At 41.8% G+C, this 16,628-nt stretch overlaps 1 protein-coding gene across 2 annotated transcripts; it reads right to left on the reverse strand.

The window, feature by feature from the left end:
- Positions 1-754: 754 nt before the first annotated feature.
- Positions 755-15,927, reverse strand: LOC133547882 (SH3 domain-containing YSC84-like protein 1). Of its 2 annotated transcripts, none has more exons than XM_061893360.1 (8): positions 15,769-15,927; positions 8,604-8,714; positions 7,559-7,672; positions 7,366-7,430; positions 7,152-7,264; positions 4,518-4,646; positions 4,306-4,450; positions 755-986 (listed from the first exon to the last, which is right to left on the reverse strand). In XM_061893360.1, coding segments are annotated over exons 1-8 (894 nt in total). In that variant the 5' UTR covers positions 15,770-15,927; the 3' UTR covers positions 755-770. The 2 variants fall into 2 exon arrangements, with proteins under 2 accessions (XP_061749344.1, XP_061749343.1); XM_061893359.1 differs by having other exon boundaries at positions 8,604-8,788; positions 15,769-15,910.
- Between the last annotated feature and the right edge of the window lie 701 nt (positions 15,928-16,628).

Below are 16,628 nucleotides of genomic sequence, written 5' to 3' on the forward strand. Positions count from 1 at the left end.
ACATATATATATATATATATATATATATATATATATATATATATATATATATATATATATATATATATATATATATATATATATATATATATATATATATATATATATATATATATATATATATATATATATATATATGTATATATATATATATATATATATATATATATATATATATATATATATATATATGCACCCCCAACCCCGCCCACCTCAACCGACGCACAGAGAGTGGGTGGGTGGGGGGTGCTAGTGGGGGTGTATAATATAGCAAAGAGTCATGGATGCATTGGAATTTTGGGTAATTCTTATGTTGCGTTTATAATGTGTTACAGAGCCAATGTTCTCCAGAAATGTTTGTTATTCTTGTTTGGTTAGGGTTCACAGAGTGTGGCGCATATTTGTAAGAGTTTTAAAGTTGTTTTATATCACAACCATTCGTGTGATCTGTATGGCTGTGGAACAAGACCCCTGGTTTACACACAATAAAAGCAAAAAAAAGCCCTCCGCCATTTTGAAAATGACATCAGGGGAAGAGTCACTCATGATGTCATGAATTTGACCCGGCGGTTAAAGTAAGCATGTGCTAATAAATTTGGGGAGTGAGTTTGACCCGTCAGTAATTCAAGGCAAGCACATATTACATGCCTGGCGGCTATTCAAGGAAATATGGTCTGTGTGTGTATATATATATATATATATACACTCATGTATACACACACATATACATACAAGTGTGGATGGTTGGCTGTAATTTGGACCCCCCTGATCTACAGTAGATAACAGCAGAGTACAAGTACAGTTGCACTCGGCTTCTTCTGTCTCAACATACCAGGGTTTGCTGGTGTTTGGAAGCTGCTTGCTGCTCGCTGGTTTGCTGGTGTTTGGAAGCTGGTTGCTGCTCGCTGGTTTGCTGGTGTTTGGAAGCTGGTTGCTGCTCGCTGCTGGGATGATGGAGCTGGAGGTCTGGCTGGAGGACGTGACGACTGAAAAGAAAAACAGCAGAAGATTGTAGTTGTCACCAGCAGATGAGCACACTAAGAAGAGAGCAGTGCATTTAGTGAAGTGCAGTTAGGTTCATGGCGAGTGAGGACAAATGATGTTTGGAACTTTCAATGATTGTGCTCTTCTTCATAACAGTGTCTGCTACTAAGATGAGCGAGCTGTGAATCATTCAGTTTAGATGAAAGTGTTGTTTTTCAAATACTTCCTTATTCCAATATTTGTTGCCCTGACTGCACGCAGGGAAGTTTGACTCCAATTTTCACGTATGATTCATGCATCACAAGCAGAACTATGTGGACAACTGAAATGGATTTTCAACTAACTTGTTAAAAGCTGTTAAGTTAAGATTTCATTGTACTCAGTGGTACCCAAGCTAAGCTTTTCCATTTTATTGACTGAAAATATGTTTATCTTTCTAAAGTGTTCTTAAGACTTGTTGTTGAGCTTGCAATTAAACTACCAACCGACATGAGTCGTCCTCCAACATTAGAGCACGTTCACTATATTGACAAAAGTATTTGGCCACCTTGCCTTGACTCACATATGACCTTGAAGTGCCATTCCATTCCTAAGCCATAGTGTTCAATATGACCTTTTGCAGCCATTACAGCTTCAAGTCTTCTGGGAAGGCTGTCCACAAGGTTGTGGAGTGTCTTTATATCTTCTGGGAAGGCTGTCCACAAGGTTGTGGAGTGTGTTTATATCTTCTGGGAAGGCTGTCCACAAGGTTGTGGAGTGTGTTTATATCTTCTGGGAAGGCTGTCCACAAGGTTGTGGAGTGTCTTTATATCTTCTGGGAAGGCTGTCCACAAGGTTGTGGAGTGTCTTTATATCTTCTGGGAAGGCTGTCCACAAGGTTGTGGAGTGTGTTTATATCTTCTGGGAAGGCTGTCCACAAGGTTGTGGAGTGTCTTTATATCTTCTGGGAAGGCTGTCCACAAGGTTGTGGAGTGTCTTTATATCTTCTGGGAAGGCTGTCCACAAGGTTGTGGAGTGTGTTTATATCTTCTGGGAAGGCTGTCCACAAGGTTGTGGAGTGTCTTTATATATTCTGGGAAGACTGTCCACAAGGTTGTGGAGTGTGTTTATATCTTCTGGGAAGGCTGTCCACAAGGTTGTGGAGTGTGTTTATATCTTCTGGGAAGACTGTCCACAAGGTTGTGGAGTGTGTTTATATCTTCTGGGAAGGCTGTCCACAAGGTTGTGGAGTGTGTTTATATCTTCTGGGAAGACTGTCCACAAGGTTGTGGAGTGTGTTTATATCTTCTGGGAAGGCTGTCCACAAGGTTGTGGAGTGTGTTTATATCTTCTGGGAAGACTGTCCACAAGGTTGTGGAGTGTGTTTATATCTTCTGGGAAGGCTGTCCACAAGGTTGTGGAGTGTGTTTATATCTTCTGGAAAGGCTGTCCACAAGGTTGTGGAGTGTGTTTATATCTTCTGGGAAGGCTGTCCACAAGGTTGTGGAGTGTGTTGATGGGAATTTTTGACCTATTTTCCAAAAGTGTATTGGTGAGGTCACACACTAATGTTGGCTCTCAGTCTCCCTTCTAATTCATCCCAAAAGTGTTCTATCGGGTTCAGGTCAGGACTCTGTGCAGGACAGTCAAGTTCATCCACACCACACTCTGTCATCCATGTCTTTATGGACCTCGCTCTGTGTGCAGTCATGTTGGAAAAGGAAGGGGCCCGCTCCAAACTGTTCCCAAAAGGTTGGGAGCATGGAATTGTCCAAAATGTTTTGGTATCATTTCACTGGAACTAAGGGGGCAAGGCCAACTCCTGAAAAACAACCCCAGACCATCATTCCTCCTCCACCAAATTTCACACTGGGTTAAATGCAGTCCGAAATGTAGCGTTCTCCTGGTAACCTCCAAACCCAGATGGAAAAGCATGAATCATCAGTCCAGAGAAGTTGTCTCCACTGCTCTAGAGTCCAGTGGTGATGTCCTTTACACCACTGCATCCCACGCTTTGCATTGGACTTAGTGATGTTTGGCTTAGATGCAGCTGCTCGGCCATGGAGAGCCATTCCATGAAGCTCTCTGCGTACTGTACGTGGGCTAATTGGAAGGTGACATGAAGTCTGGAGCTGTGTAGCAAGTGACTGTGCAGAAAGTCTTTGCACTATGCTGAACTCTCTGTCAGTTTACCTGGCTACCACTTGGTGGCTGAGTTGCTGTTGTTCCCAAACTCTTCACTTTTGTTATAATAAAGTTGACTTTGGAATATTTGGAAGCGAGGAAATTTCACGACTTGATTTTTTGGTCAGGTGGCATCCTATGACAGTTCCACGCTGGAAATCACTGAGAGCGGCCCATTCTTTCACAAATGTTTGTAGAAAGAGTCTCCATGCCTAAGTGCTTGATTTGATACACCGGGACAAGTGATTAGTGATTCTCATCATTTGGATGAGTGGCCAAATACTTTTGGAAATATAGTATAATTTCTGGGAGCCACAAATGACAGTCTTGTCTGTCAGGTACCAAAAGTGCTATAATTGCCCTTTTGGCCCTCACAGGACATGGATGGATGATCCCAGGCAGCTGCTTGACTACCAGGAACTACAATGATCAAAAACTAAGACTTTCTGAACACTTTGTTTCCACTTGCAGAAGTGGAAACAAAACGGGACATTGTTAGAATAATAATATGGAAGTTATCACACAACTCATGTGCTTAAGGCCCCGGCTTTAGTTTGCTATTGTGCTCAAGCTGTACTTTTTCTGTTTTGTGCAAAGGCACACAACTTGTTATCTTCCACTGCATGTGAGGAGTGGCCTCACCGCTGATGTTTTCTGTCTTTCAGCTTGCTAGCAGCCAAGGACAAACCAGCACCTCAACGAAGATAAGGCGACAGCAGGTAAACAAAGCAGAGACAAGGGTAATCACAAGGCCCCCAGCCCATTCCGTTCTGAATAATCTCATATTGTGCGTGCTGAGCTGCTCGCATACTGTGTGACCCCTCCCTTTAGAAGCAGCCTCAGCGATGTAACTAGGGAGTTCCTAAACTGAATAAATAGGGGAGCGCGTGAGCTGTTCCTCAGAGCGTAGGGTGAGACTGAAACTGAGTGCGCAGCTCCATGCGTTCTCCTCATGAGCAAAATTGAAATCTGTCTCTGCCTGATTCCTTGCTTCTTGTTCTGTTTAATAGATAGTTAGTTCGGTGCATAAACCTGACAGACATTATTACCGCCTCTTTTCTAGTGCCAATGGTCACAAATAGCTACTCTGCTTTACCAAATTAAACAACAGCCTTCATAAAACATGTCACAGTGAGTGTAGGATGCCCTGTGGTGTACCTTTACGGGGGCATTTTTGCTGGTCCAGTCATCCACATAAGCATCCGTGTAGGCGTCTAAGATGTGGTAGAGGTCGTAGCACTCCTGCGGCGGCTCCACGTCGCCGTTCAAGATGGCAGACGCTCGCAGGTTCCGGGCATAGAACCTGCACACTCGAGCCAACAGATTGATCAGAGCTGAAATACTCGCCAGGGGTGGTTCTGCGGTCCTACTTGCGGTTGGTGTCTTTGCGTTCAATCAGGTAGGAGCCCTCCAGAGAGATGCCGGCAAACAAACCTCTGGAGCGGCAGTAGGTGTAGATGGCAGACATGTTGCGCAGGGCAACATCGGCCTCCACATTCCTGCAAGCACAAACATTCTTCTACTTCATCCCTCAGATGGTCACAGAGCAGGACTTATTTCAAACATGACATCCCCATTTCCACTTTGTCCTTGCATGTGCCAAAAGGAGTGGAAGAAGCAGAACTCACTTCCTGTTCTCACAATATACTGCATAATTCACATTAAAAAGAACAAATAAATAGTGAAGTAAGTATTCTATATAGCGAGATGAATAAGATTATCACCAAGTTCAGAATGTTTATCTTCTTCTTTGTAAACACTTTGAGGTTGGACAGTTTCTTAAATTAGATCATATAAGTACACTCTTTGTTTCCATTGTTTAATTCCTCATACTGATAGGGTGGCATCCTGACCAGATGCCCGAACCACCTCACCTGGCTCCTCTCCATGTGGAGGATCAGCGGCTTTACTTTGAGTTCCTCCCGGATGACGGAGCTTCTCAGCCTATCTCTAAGGGAGAGACACTCGTCACCCGGCGGAGGAAACTCCTTTTGGCCGCTTGTACCCGTGATCTTGTCCTTTCGTTCATGACCATAGGTGAGGATGGGAACGTAGACCGGCCGGTAAATCGAGAGCTTTGCCTTCCGGCTCAGCTCCTTCTTCACCACAACGGATCGACACAGCGTCCGCATTACTGAAGACGCCGCACCGAGCCGCCTGTCCATCTCACGATTCACGGGTCATGTCTCTTTGGTTAAAAATTGTTCAACATTCTTGGGTAGCAAGTTCAAGTTTGCTTGTTGCCTAAATTAGCTGTTTGCAAATGGACTAGATTGTGGAATTTCAATGTTTTGGAATCAATGAGTGTTCTCTATATCCAACATCATGTCTTATTCTAACTGATCTTTTTGGACTGAAAGGTACTTTTGTACTTATTTTCCCATATTTCTGCACAACCATTCAGATATGGGAATACCAGCAAACAGTAAAGAATAGGAAGTGATTTTTGGTGCAATATATATTTCCATGTATTTATTATTGATGTATTTCTGGCTACTTTGTGTTTTACATGAGACTTCCAGTTCATTCTGTCATTACACCTAGAAATGTGAGTTCAGTTACTCGTTCAATGTCTATTCCGACTATTTGTGTTTGACTTTCTTTTCTGCTGTTGCCAAATAGCATTCTTGTGGTTTTACTGAGCTTCAAGGATGGTCTGTTTTTGTCCAACCATCTCTTCAACTTGTTCATTGCTTCTGCTATTATTTGTATTAACTTCTGTGTGTTCTCTCCTGAACGGTGTTGAATCGTCCCAATATACTATTACTTTGAAGTCTTTTGGAACTTCACTAATATTATTAGCATAAAGATTGAAGTACTTTGGTCCCAGTGGTGTGCCGCAGGACATATTTAACTTTGCGGACGTGTGTTTGCCGAGCTTCACAATGTTGCTTCTTACCCGCTTTAAGACCAACCCTTTTTAATTCAAATATTCTAATTAGTTGTGTCAAATGCTTCAGTTGGATTCACAACCCCTGCACATTGTTTACCATCGACTGCATTGGTCATTTCTTCTCTTATTTCCATTCAAGCCATCAAAGTTGAAATATTAGCTCTCCATCCATGTTGGTTCTCGGTCTCGGTGAGTATTCCATGATCCATCTGTCCATCCGTTTTCTACCGCTATATCGTCTGGGGTCGCGGAGGTGCTGGAGCCAATCTCGGCTGCATTCGGGCGGAAGGCGGGATACACACTGGACAAGTCGCCACCTCATTGTTAATGAAATGGTTCAATCTGTTATTGAACAGTTTTTCCATGATTTTAGAAAATTGTGAAAGTAAAGAAATCAGTCTAGAATTTGCAAATTGGTGCTCGTCTCCAGTTCAATTTGAGCTATTTTCACTTTGTTTGGGAATTTGTCTCTTTGAAATAATAGATTTTATTGTACGTTAATGGAGCTGAGGTCTCTTCAATAGCCTTTTTTCTATCGTTTCCATATCAGTTCCGTTAAAACCGTCTTGGATTTGCTTTTTTTTCACGATTTTACCTTTTTACTCTAGTGTCACTTTCGGGAGGAACATTGAGGAGGGATTTCGATCGATGAAGTCCTCAATTTAAACTGGTTCTGGAATCATTTCCCCCAATTTTGGTCTGATATTTACAAAGAAAATATTGAAGCTTTCATTTACTTCCCGAATGTTGTCATTATTTCCATTTCCATTTGAAAAGTATTGGGTAATCCCTCTCAGTGCCATTTTTAATAACACTATTGAGGATTCACTATTTTACTCTCAAATTGAATAAGATGCTTTTCTGGATGTTTTTAGTATGCTAGTTAACTTGTTTTATTGGGCTTATCCTGGGCCTCGCTCTAGAACAATTGCAGCAAAATATGCTAAAAACCGTTAAAGGGGTCCTATTGTGCAAAACCACATTTCCATTCCTCTTTGGACCTGCTTTTGTGTATTTGGGGTCCCCAGAAGTCACAAACATGTTAACAATGGAAGAATGGCAGAGCTATTTATAAAACAATCTTAAAAAACCCCCCCCAAAAAAACCCGACCTGCCAACTGGACCAACTGCAACCGTGCAGTTCCCACCCAGGGTCAAGTTCCCGCCTTTTGTGAAGGCATCAATGGCTCGACGCTGGTTTAGGATGATCACTAGATCGGACACCTGTGGAGGAAATTGGGAAGGTGAGCAATGTGTTCATGTGAGCACCAAATTTGAAAAGTCTTTTGCCATGACATGTCAGAATCATCATCGGAGCAACTCACCTCCACGCCAATTTCGAACCCACCGCCCAGGCCGGCGATGCCAATTGCAGAAGGAGCAGACCAACCTGAGCACACAAACATTGACAATATTAAATGTTGAGGGGCAGACCGGCGTAGTTCTACACAAGAGGTCTAGAAAGTTCTCCCCAAAATAGCTGGGTTCTGCTCCATAACAACATCAGAAAGAACTCACGTCTGTCAGCCAGCCTGGCGATGACCACGCCGCTGCCTCCTCTGGCTGTGATCACGAAGCCGGCCTTGACCACGGAGATAATGGCCAGCCCCTCAGCCCGGGCGATGACATGAGCTACACAACACAAACTGCACTTCAACCCACACCTACTTTGGAAAACTGATCCTAGTCTCTCACTTTGATGGCTCTCTTTCCCCAACTGCAGGTTTCTTCAGCTAAACTTAAGAAAATGACTATCGTGATATACGAGCATACCTTCTCACGCTTTTAGCTGCCGGCATTACACTACAGGCTCTTCTCACTCTTTCCTGTGTCTCCAAACCATACCTGGATCAAGTGTGTCCAAACTGTACCTGGATCAAGTGTGTCCAAACTGTACCTGGATCAAGTGTGTCCAAACTGTACCTGGATCAAGTGTGTCCAAACTGTACCTGGATCAAGTGTGTCCAAACTGTACCTGGATCAAGTGTGTCCAAACTGTACCTGGATCAAGTGTGTCCAAACTGTACCTGGATCAAGTGTGTCCAAACCGTACCTGGATCAAGTGTGTCCAAACTGTACCTGGATTAAGTGTGTCCAAACTGTACCTGGATCAAGTGTGTCCAAACCGTACCTGGATCAAGTGTGTCCAAACTGTACCTGGATTGAGTGTGTCCAAACTGTACCTGGATCAAGTGTGTCCAAACCGTACCTGGATCAAGTGTGTCCAAACTGTACCTGGATTAAGTGTGTCCAAACTGTACCTGGATCAAGTGTGTCCAAACTGTACCTGGATCAAGTGTGTCCAAACTGTACCTGGATCAAGTGTGTCCAAACTGTACCTGGATTAAGTGTGTCCAAACTGTACCTGGATTAAGTGTGTCCAAACTGTACCTGGATCAAGTGTGTCCAAACCGTACCTGGGATAAGTTTGTCGTAGGCAACCGTACCTGGGATAAGTTTGTCGTAGGCAACCGTACCTGGGATAAGTTTGTCGTAGGCAACCGTACCTGGGATAAGTTTGTCGTAGGGAATTGTACCTGGGATAAGTTTGCCCAAACCATACCTGGGATTAGTTTGTCCGGCCCATTCCTGTTGGAGATTTCAGTGAATTCTCTGAGGATCTTAGCTGCTTTCTTGGCTTCTGATTTCAGGTTGGAAGGAATGGGGTTGTTCACTGCAGACATGGGCAGGACCGTTTTAGTCTAAGGTTAAAAGTCATTTTTCACCATTTGCGTTTGGACCAGCAGCCTAAATGAAGAGAAAAATAGGCCTTTTGAAAAGGTTAGCATGTGTGTGGGCGTGGCCAAAAAGCCGGAGTATGTCAGCAGGACTTCCTGTGGCGAGTGTGTGAGTCAGAGGAATGTCGGCAGACTAGCAGGGCTGGAACTGCGCTCACAATTCAAACAGGAACCTGCCAGGACCACATCGTCACACAAAAGCTGTTTCAGGTCCGGCCAGACAGCTCTGGTGGCTTCTTTGCAACAATTCTAGTGTTTACATTCAGTTCTAGCAACCACAGGAGTGTGTCTTTGCAACAATTCTAGTCTTTACATTCAGTTCTAGCAACCACAGGAGTGTGTCTTTGCAACAATTGTAGTGTTTACATTCAGTTCTAGCAACCACAGGAGTGTGTCTTTGCAACAATTCTAGTCTTTACATTCAGTTCTAGCAACCACAGGAGTGTGTCTTTGCAACAATTCTAGTCTTTACATTCAGTTCTAGCAACCACAGGAGTGTGTCTTTGCAACAATTCTAGTGTTTACATTCAGTTCTAGCAACCACAGGAGTGTGTCTTTGCAACAATTCTAGTGTTTACATTCAGTTCTAGCAACCACAGGAGTGTGTCTTTGCAACAATTCTAGTGTTTACATTCAGTTCTAGCAACCACAGGAGTGTGTCTTTGCAACAATTCTAGTGTTTACATTCAGTTCTAGCAACCACAGGAGTGTGTCTTTGCAACAATTCTAGTGTTTACATTCAGTTCTAGCAACCACAGGAGTGTGTCTTTGCAACAATTCTAGTGTTTACATTCAGTTCTAGCAACCACAGGAGTGTGTCTTTGCAACAATTCTAGTGTTTACATTCAGTTCTAGCAACCACAGGAGTGTGTCTTTGCAACAATTCTAGTGTTTACATTCAGTTCTAGCAACCACAGGAGTGTGTCTTTGCAACAATTCTAGTGTTTACATTCAGTTCTAGCAACCACAGGAGTGTGTCTTTGCAACAATTCTAGTGTTTACATTCAGTTCTAGCAACCACAGGAGTGTGTCTTTGCAACAATTCTAGTGTTTACATTCAGTTCTAGCAACCACAGGAGTGTGTCTTTGCAACAATTCTAGTGTTTACATTCAGTTCTAGCAACCACAGGAGTGTGTCTTTGCAACAATTCTAGTGTTTACATTCAGTTCTAGCAACCACAGGAGTGTGTCTTTGCAACAATTCTAGTGTTTACATTCAGTTCTAGCAACCACAGGAGTGTGTCTTTGCAACAATTCTAGTGTTTACATTCAGTTCTAGCAACCACAGGAGTGTGTCTTTGCAACAATTCTAGTGTTTACATTCAGTTCTAGCAACCACAGGAGTGTGTCTTTGCAACAATTCTAGTGTTTACATTCAGTTCTAGCAACCACAGGAGTGTGTCTTTGCAACAATTCTAGTGTTTACATTCAGTTCTAGCAACCACAGGAGTGTGTCTTTGCAACAATTCTAGTGTTTACATTCAGTTCTAGCAACCACAGGAGTGTGTCTTTGCAACAATTCTAGTGTTTACATTCAGTTCTAGCAACCACAGGAGTGTGTCTTTGCAACAATTCTAGTCTTTACATTCAGTTCTAGCAACCACAGGAGTGTGTCTTTGCAACAATTCTAGTGTTTACATTCAGTTCTAGCAACCACAGGAGTGTGTCTTTGCAACAATTCTAGTGTTTACATTCAGTTCTAGCAACCACAGGAGTGTGTCTTTGCAACAATTCTAGTGTTTACATTCAGTTCTAGCAACCACAGGAGTGTGTCTTTGCAACAATTCTAGTGTTTACATTCAGTTCTAGCAACCACAGGAGTGTGTCTTTGCAACAATTCTAGTGTTTACATTCAGTTCTAGCAACCACAGGAGTGTGTCTTTGCAACAATTCTAGTGTTTACATTCAGTTCTAGCAACCACAGGAGTGTGTCTTTGCAACAATTCTAGTGTTTACATTCAGTTCTAGCAACCACAGGAGTGTGTCTTTGCAACAATTCTAGTGTTTACATTCAGTTCTAGCAACCACAGGAGTGTGTCTTTGCAACAATTCTAGTGTTTACATTCAGTTCTAGCAACCACAGGAGTGTGTCTTTGCAACAATTCTAGTGTTTACATTCAGTTCTAGCAACCACAGGAGTGTGTCTTTGCAACAATTCTAGTGTTTACATTCAGTTCTAGCAACCACAGGAGTGTGTCTTTGCAACAATTCTAGTGTTTACATTCAGTTCTAGCAACCACAGGAGTGTGTCTTTGCAACAATTCTAGTGTTTACATTCAGTTCTAGCAACCACAGGAGTGTGTCTTTGCAACAATTCTAGTGTTTACATTCAGTTCTAGCAACCACAGGAGTGTGTCTTTGCAACAATTCTAGTCTTTACATTCAGTTCTAGCAACCACAGGAGTGTGTCTTTGCAACAATTCTAGTGTTTACATTCAGTTCTAGCAACCACAGGAGTGTGTCTTTGCAACAATTCTAGTGTTTACATTCAGTTCTAGCAACCACAGGAGTGTGTCTTTGCAACAATTCTAGTGTTTACATTCAGTTCTAGCAACCACAGGAGTGTGTCTTTGCAACAATTCTAGTGTTTACATTCAGTTCTAGCAACCACAGGAGTGTGTCTTTGCAACAATTCTAGTGTTTACATTCAGTTCTAGCAACCACAGGAGTGTGTCTTTGCAACAATTCTAGTGTTTACATTCAGTTCTAGCAACCACAGGAGTGTGTCTTTGCAACAATTCTAGTGTTTACATTCAGTTCTAGCAACCACAGGAGTGTGTCTTTGCAACAATTCTAGTGTTTACATTCAGTTCTAGCAACCACAGGAGTGTGTCTTTGCAACAATTCTAGTGTTTACATTCAGTTCTAGCAACCACAGGAGTGTGTCTTTGCAACAATTCTAGTGTTTACATTCAGTTCTAGCAACCACAGGAGTGTGTCTTTGCAACAATTCTAGTGTTTACATTCAGTTCTAGCAACCACAGGAGTGTGTCTTTGCAACAATTCTAGTGTTTACATTCAGTTCTAGCAACCACAGGAGTGTGTCTTTGCAACAATTCTAGTGTTTACATTCAGTTCTAGCAACCACAGGAGTGTGTCTTTGCAACAATTCTAGTGTTTACATTCAGTTCTAGCAACCACAGGAGTGTGTCTTTGCAACAATTCTAGTGTTTACATTCAGTTCTAGCAACCACAGGAGTGTGTCTTTGCAACAATTCTAGTCTTTACATTCAGTTCTAGCAACCACAGGAGTGTGTCTTTGCAACAATTCTAGTGTTTACATTCAGTTCTAGCAACCACAGGAGTGTGTCTTTGCAACAATTCTAGTGTTTACATTCAGTTCTAGCAACCACAGGAGTGTGTCTTTGCAACAATTCTAGTGTTTACATTCAGTTCTAGCAACCACAGGAGTGTGTCTTTGCAACAATTCTAGTGTTTACATTCAGTTCTAGCAACCACAGGAGTGTGTCTTTGCAACAATTCTAGTGTTTACATTCAGTTCTAGCAACCACAGGAGTGTGTCTTTGCAACAATTCTAGTGTTTACATTCAGTTCTAGCAACCACAGGAGTGTGTCTTTGCAACAATTCTAGTGTTTACATTCAGTTCTAGCAACCACAGGAGTGTGTCTTTGCAACAATTCTAGTGTTTACATTCAGTTCTAGCAACCACAGGAGTGTGTCTTTGCAACAATTCTAGTGTTTACATTCAGTTCTAGCAACCACAGGAGTGTGTCTTTGCAACAATTCTAGTCTTTACATTCAGTTCTAGCAACCACAGGAGTGTGTCTTTGCAACAATTCTAGTCTTTACATTCAGTTCTAGCAACCACAGGAGTGTGTCTTTGCAACAATTCTAGTCTTTACATTCAGTTCTAGCAACCACAGGAGTGTGTCTTTGCAACAATTCTAGTCTTTACATTCAGTTCTAGCAACCACAGGAGTGTGTCTTTGCAACAATTCTAGTCTTTACATTCAGTTCTAGCAACCACAGGAGTGTGTCTTTGCAACAATTCTAGTGTTTACATTCAGTTCTAGCAACCACAGGAGTGTGTCTTTGCAACAATTCTAGTGTTTACATTCAGTTCTAGCAACCACAGGAGTGTGTCTTTGCAACAATTCTAGTGTTTACATTCAGTTCTAGCAACCACAGGAGTGTGTCTTTGCAACAATTCTAGTGTTTACATTCAGTTCTAGCAACCACAGGAGTGTGTCTTTGCAACAATTCTAGTGTTTACATTCAGTTCTAGCAACCACAGGAGTGTGTCTTTGCAACAATTCTAGTCTTTACATTCAGTTCTAGCAACCACAGGAGTGTGTCTTTGCAACAATTCTAGTGTTTACATTCAGTTCTAGCAACCACAGGAGTGTGTCTTTGCAACAATTCTAGTGTTTACATTCAGTTCTAGCAACCACAGGAGTGTGTCTTTGCAACAATTCTAGTGTTTACATTCAGTTCTAGCAACCACAGGAGTGTGTCTTTGCAACAATTCTAGTGTTTACATTCAGTTCTAGCAACCACAGGAGTGTGTCTTTGCAACAATTCTAGTGTTTACATTCAGTTCTAGCAACCACAGGAGTGTGTCTTTGCAACAATTCTAGTGTTTACATTCAGTTCTAGCAACCACAGGAGTGTGTCTTTGCAACAATTCTAGTGTTTACATTCAGTTCTAGCAACCACAGGAGTGTGTCTTTGCAACAATTCTAGTGTTTACATTCAGTTCTAGCAACCACAGGAGTGTGTCTTTGCAACAATTCTAGTGTTTACATTCAGTTCTAGCAACCACAGGAGTGTGTCTTTGCAACAATTCTAGTGTTTACATTCAGTTCTAGCAACCACAGGAGTGTGTCTTTGCAACAATTCTAGTGTTTACATTCAGTTCTAGCAACCACAGGAGTGTGTCTTTGCAACAATTCTAGTGTTTACATTCAGTTCTAGCAACCACAGGAGTGTGTCTTTGCAACAATTCTAGTGTTTACATTCAGTTCTAGCAACCACAGGAGTGTGTCTTTGCAACAATTCTAGTGTTTACATTCAGTTCTAGCAACCACAGGAGTGTGTCTTTGCAACAATTCTAGTGTTTACATTCAGTTCTAGCAACCACAGGAGTGTGTCTTTGCAACAATTCTAGTGTTTACATTCAGTTCTAGCAACCACAGGAGTGTGTCTTTGCAACAATTCTAGTGTTTACATTCAGTTCTAGCAACCACAGGAGTGTGTCTTTGCAACAATTCTAGTGTTTACATTCAGTTCTAGCAACCACAGGAGTGTGTCTTTGCAACAATTCTAGTGTTTACATTCAGTTCTAGCAACCACAGGAGTGTGTCTTTGCAACAATTCTAGTCTTTACATTCAGTTCTAGCAACCACAGGAGTGTGTCTTTGCAACAATTCTAGTGTTTACATTCAGTTCTAGCAACCACAGGAGTGTGTCTTTGCAACAATTCTAGTGTTTACATTCAGTTCTAGCAACCACAGGAGTGTGTCTTTGCAACAATTCTAGTGTTTACATTCAGTTCTAGCAACCACAGGAGTGTGTCTTTGCAACAATTCTAGTGTTTACATTCAGTTCTAGCAACCACAGGAGTGTGTCTTTGCAACAATACTTTTGTCAATGTGGAAGATCCTGATTAAACAACTTCATCACATCAGAGGAGGGCAGTAAAGTTCCCTTTAGCTGATCTGGTCTTCAGTCTGAGGAGCAACCAAGAGGCCGGGGTTGCCGTGACAACCAACAATCCTGGGCCCTCGCAGTATGAACAGCTAACGATTGCAAAATAATAAATGATCACCTGAATAATGTCATGTTAACTTAGTCCAAACTTCAACTCATTTCACTTTCTTGTCATACTTGAGCAGAAATGCAGACAGCCTCAATAGGCTTGAATTATTACTGACAAACACACCTGTGTCTTTAACCACTGATACTGACAAACACACCTGTATCTTTAACCACTGATACTGACAAACACACCTGTGTCTTTAACCACTGATACTGACAAACACACCTGTGTCTTTAACCACTGATACTGACAAACACACCTGTATCTTTAACCACTGATACTGACAAACACACCTGTGTCTTTAACCACTGATACTGACAAACACACCTGTATCTTTAACCACTGATACTGACAAACACACCTGTGTCTTTAACCACTGATACTGACAAACACACCTGTGTCTTTAACCACTGATACTGACAAACACACCTGTATCTTTAACCACTGATACTGACAAACACACCTGTGTCTTTAACCACTGATACTGACAAACACACCTGTATCTTTAACCACTGATACTGACAAACACACCTGTGTCTTTAACCACTGATACTGACAAACACACCTGTGTCTTTAACCACTGATACTGACAAACACACCTGTGTCTTTAACCACTGATACTGACAAACACACCTGTGTCTTTAACCACTGATACTGACAAACACACCTGTGTCTTTAACCACTGATACTGATAAACACACCTGTGTCTTTAACCACTGATACTGACAAACACACCTGTGTCTTTAACTACTGATACTGACAAACACACCTGTGTCTTTAACCACTGATACTGATAAACACACCTGTGTCTTTAACCACTGATACTGATAAACACACCTGTGTCTTTAACCACTGATACTGACAAACACACCTGTGTCTTTAACCACTGATACTGACAAACACACCTGTGTCTTTAACCACTGATACTGATAAACACACCTGTGTCTTTAACCACTGATACTGATAAACACACCTGTGTCTTTAACCACTGATACTGACAAACACACCTGTATCTTTAACCACTGATACTGACAAACACACCTGTGTCTTTAACCACTGATGCTGACAAACACACCTGTGTCTTTAACCACTGATACTGACAAACACACCTGTATCTTTAACCACTGATACTGACAAACACACCTGTGTCTTTAGTCCTGAGTGAGTGACTCACATTCACACGATGAAGTTGTTTGCTTTGAAAACTTACTTTTGCGTGTCGCGAGCTCGGGAAGTTTACCTGCAACAGGTGGGACGACGCACGGTCATTTTGTTCCCTGAAATCACTTCACTTCCGCCTCACCTGACAGTTTTCGGCTGCGTGCGCAACCACAAGCCACTCGCAGGCTCCTCCGGGAGTCACGTGGCGGGTGGACCGCTGGTGTCGTCAATGGTGGCCCGCGAGGGACAAACGTTAGAAAACCGGAGGGACGGAAGCGCACATGACGTCAGACAGAAGGAGCGTGCCTGAAGCTGCATTAATTCTAACAGCCAGCAGAGGGCAGCATGGCTTTATTTAAGAGAATATTAAAAATAATCTGCAACATTTAGTATTATTGTCAGTGCACACAGTAGATGTGACAACAAGAATGTACTGTGTGTATATATATATATATATATATATATATATATATATATATACACTGTGTATGTACAATATAATTATGCTTTTTCCTGATATTCCAGTACTTTTTGCTATTTTACTCCTCAGATGTTTGATGTAAGCTTTCCAGCGCAGACAACATCTTATTTCACTTACTGTGTTGTACATTTCTAAGTTTACTTTTGTCATTTCTTTCCAAAAAAAATGATTTTGGTTTTGTTCAAGTTTAGGGACAATTTATTTGATTTCAAACGAATGTTTTAATTGCTTAACCTTCTAATACAGTCAAGAAAATAAATGGTGGTGGTCAGTAACACTTTGATTGGACATCAAGCAGTGTGGTAACATGGAATTATTCAATTTTGAGGTAAGGGAGTTATTTATTTCTTTAAATAGGGATACCTTTTCAAAAGTATCAGAATTTATCTTTTGAAAATGTACATTGTTCAGTATATCCTGAAGACATC

Source organism: Nerophis ophidion, unplaced genomic scaffold (genome assembly GCF_033978795.1).
Source record: "Nerophis ophidion isolate RoL-2023_Sa unplaced genomic scaffold, RoL_Noph_v1.0 HiC_scaffold_232, whole genome shotgun sequence".
Lineage (NCBI taxonomy): Eukaryota > Metazoa > Chordata > Actinopteri > Syngnathiformes > Syngnathidae > Nerophis > Nerophis ophidion.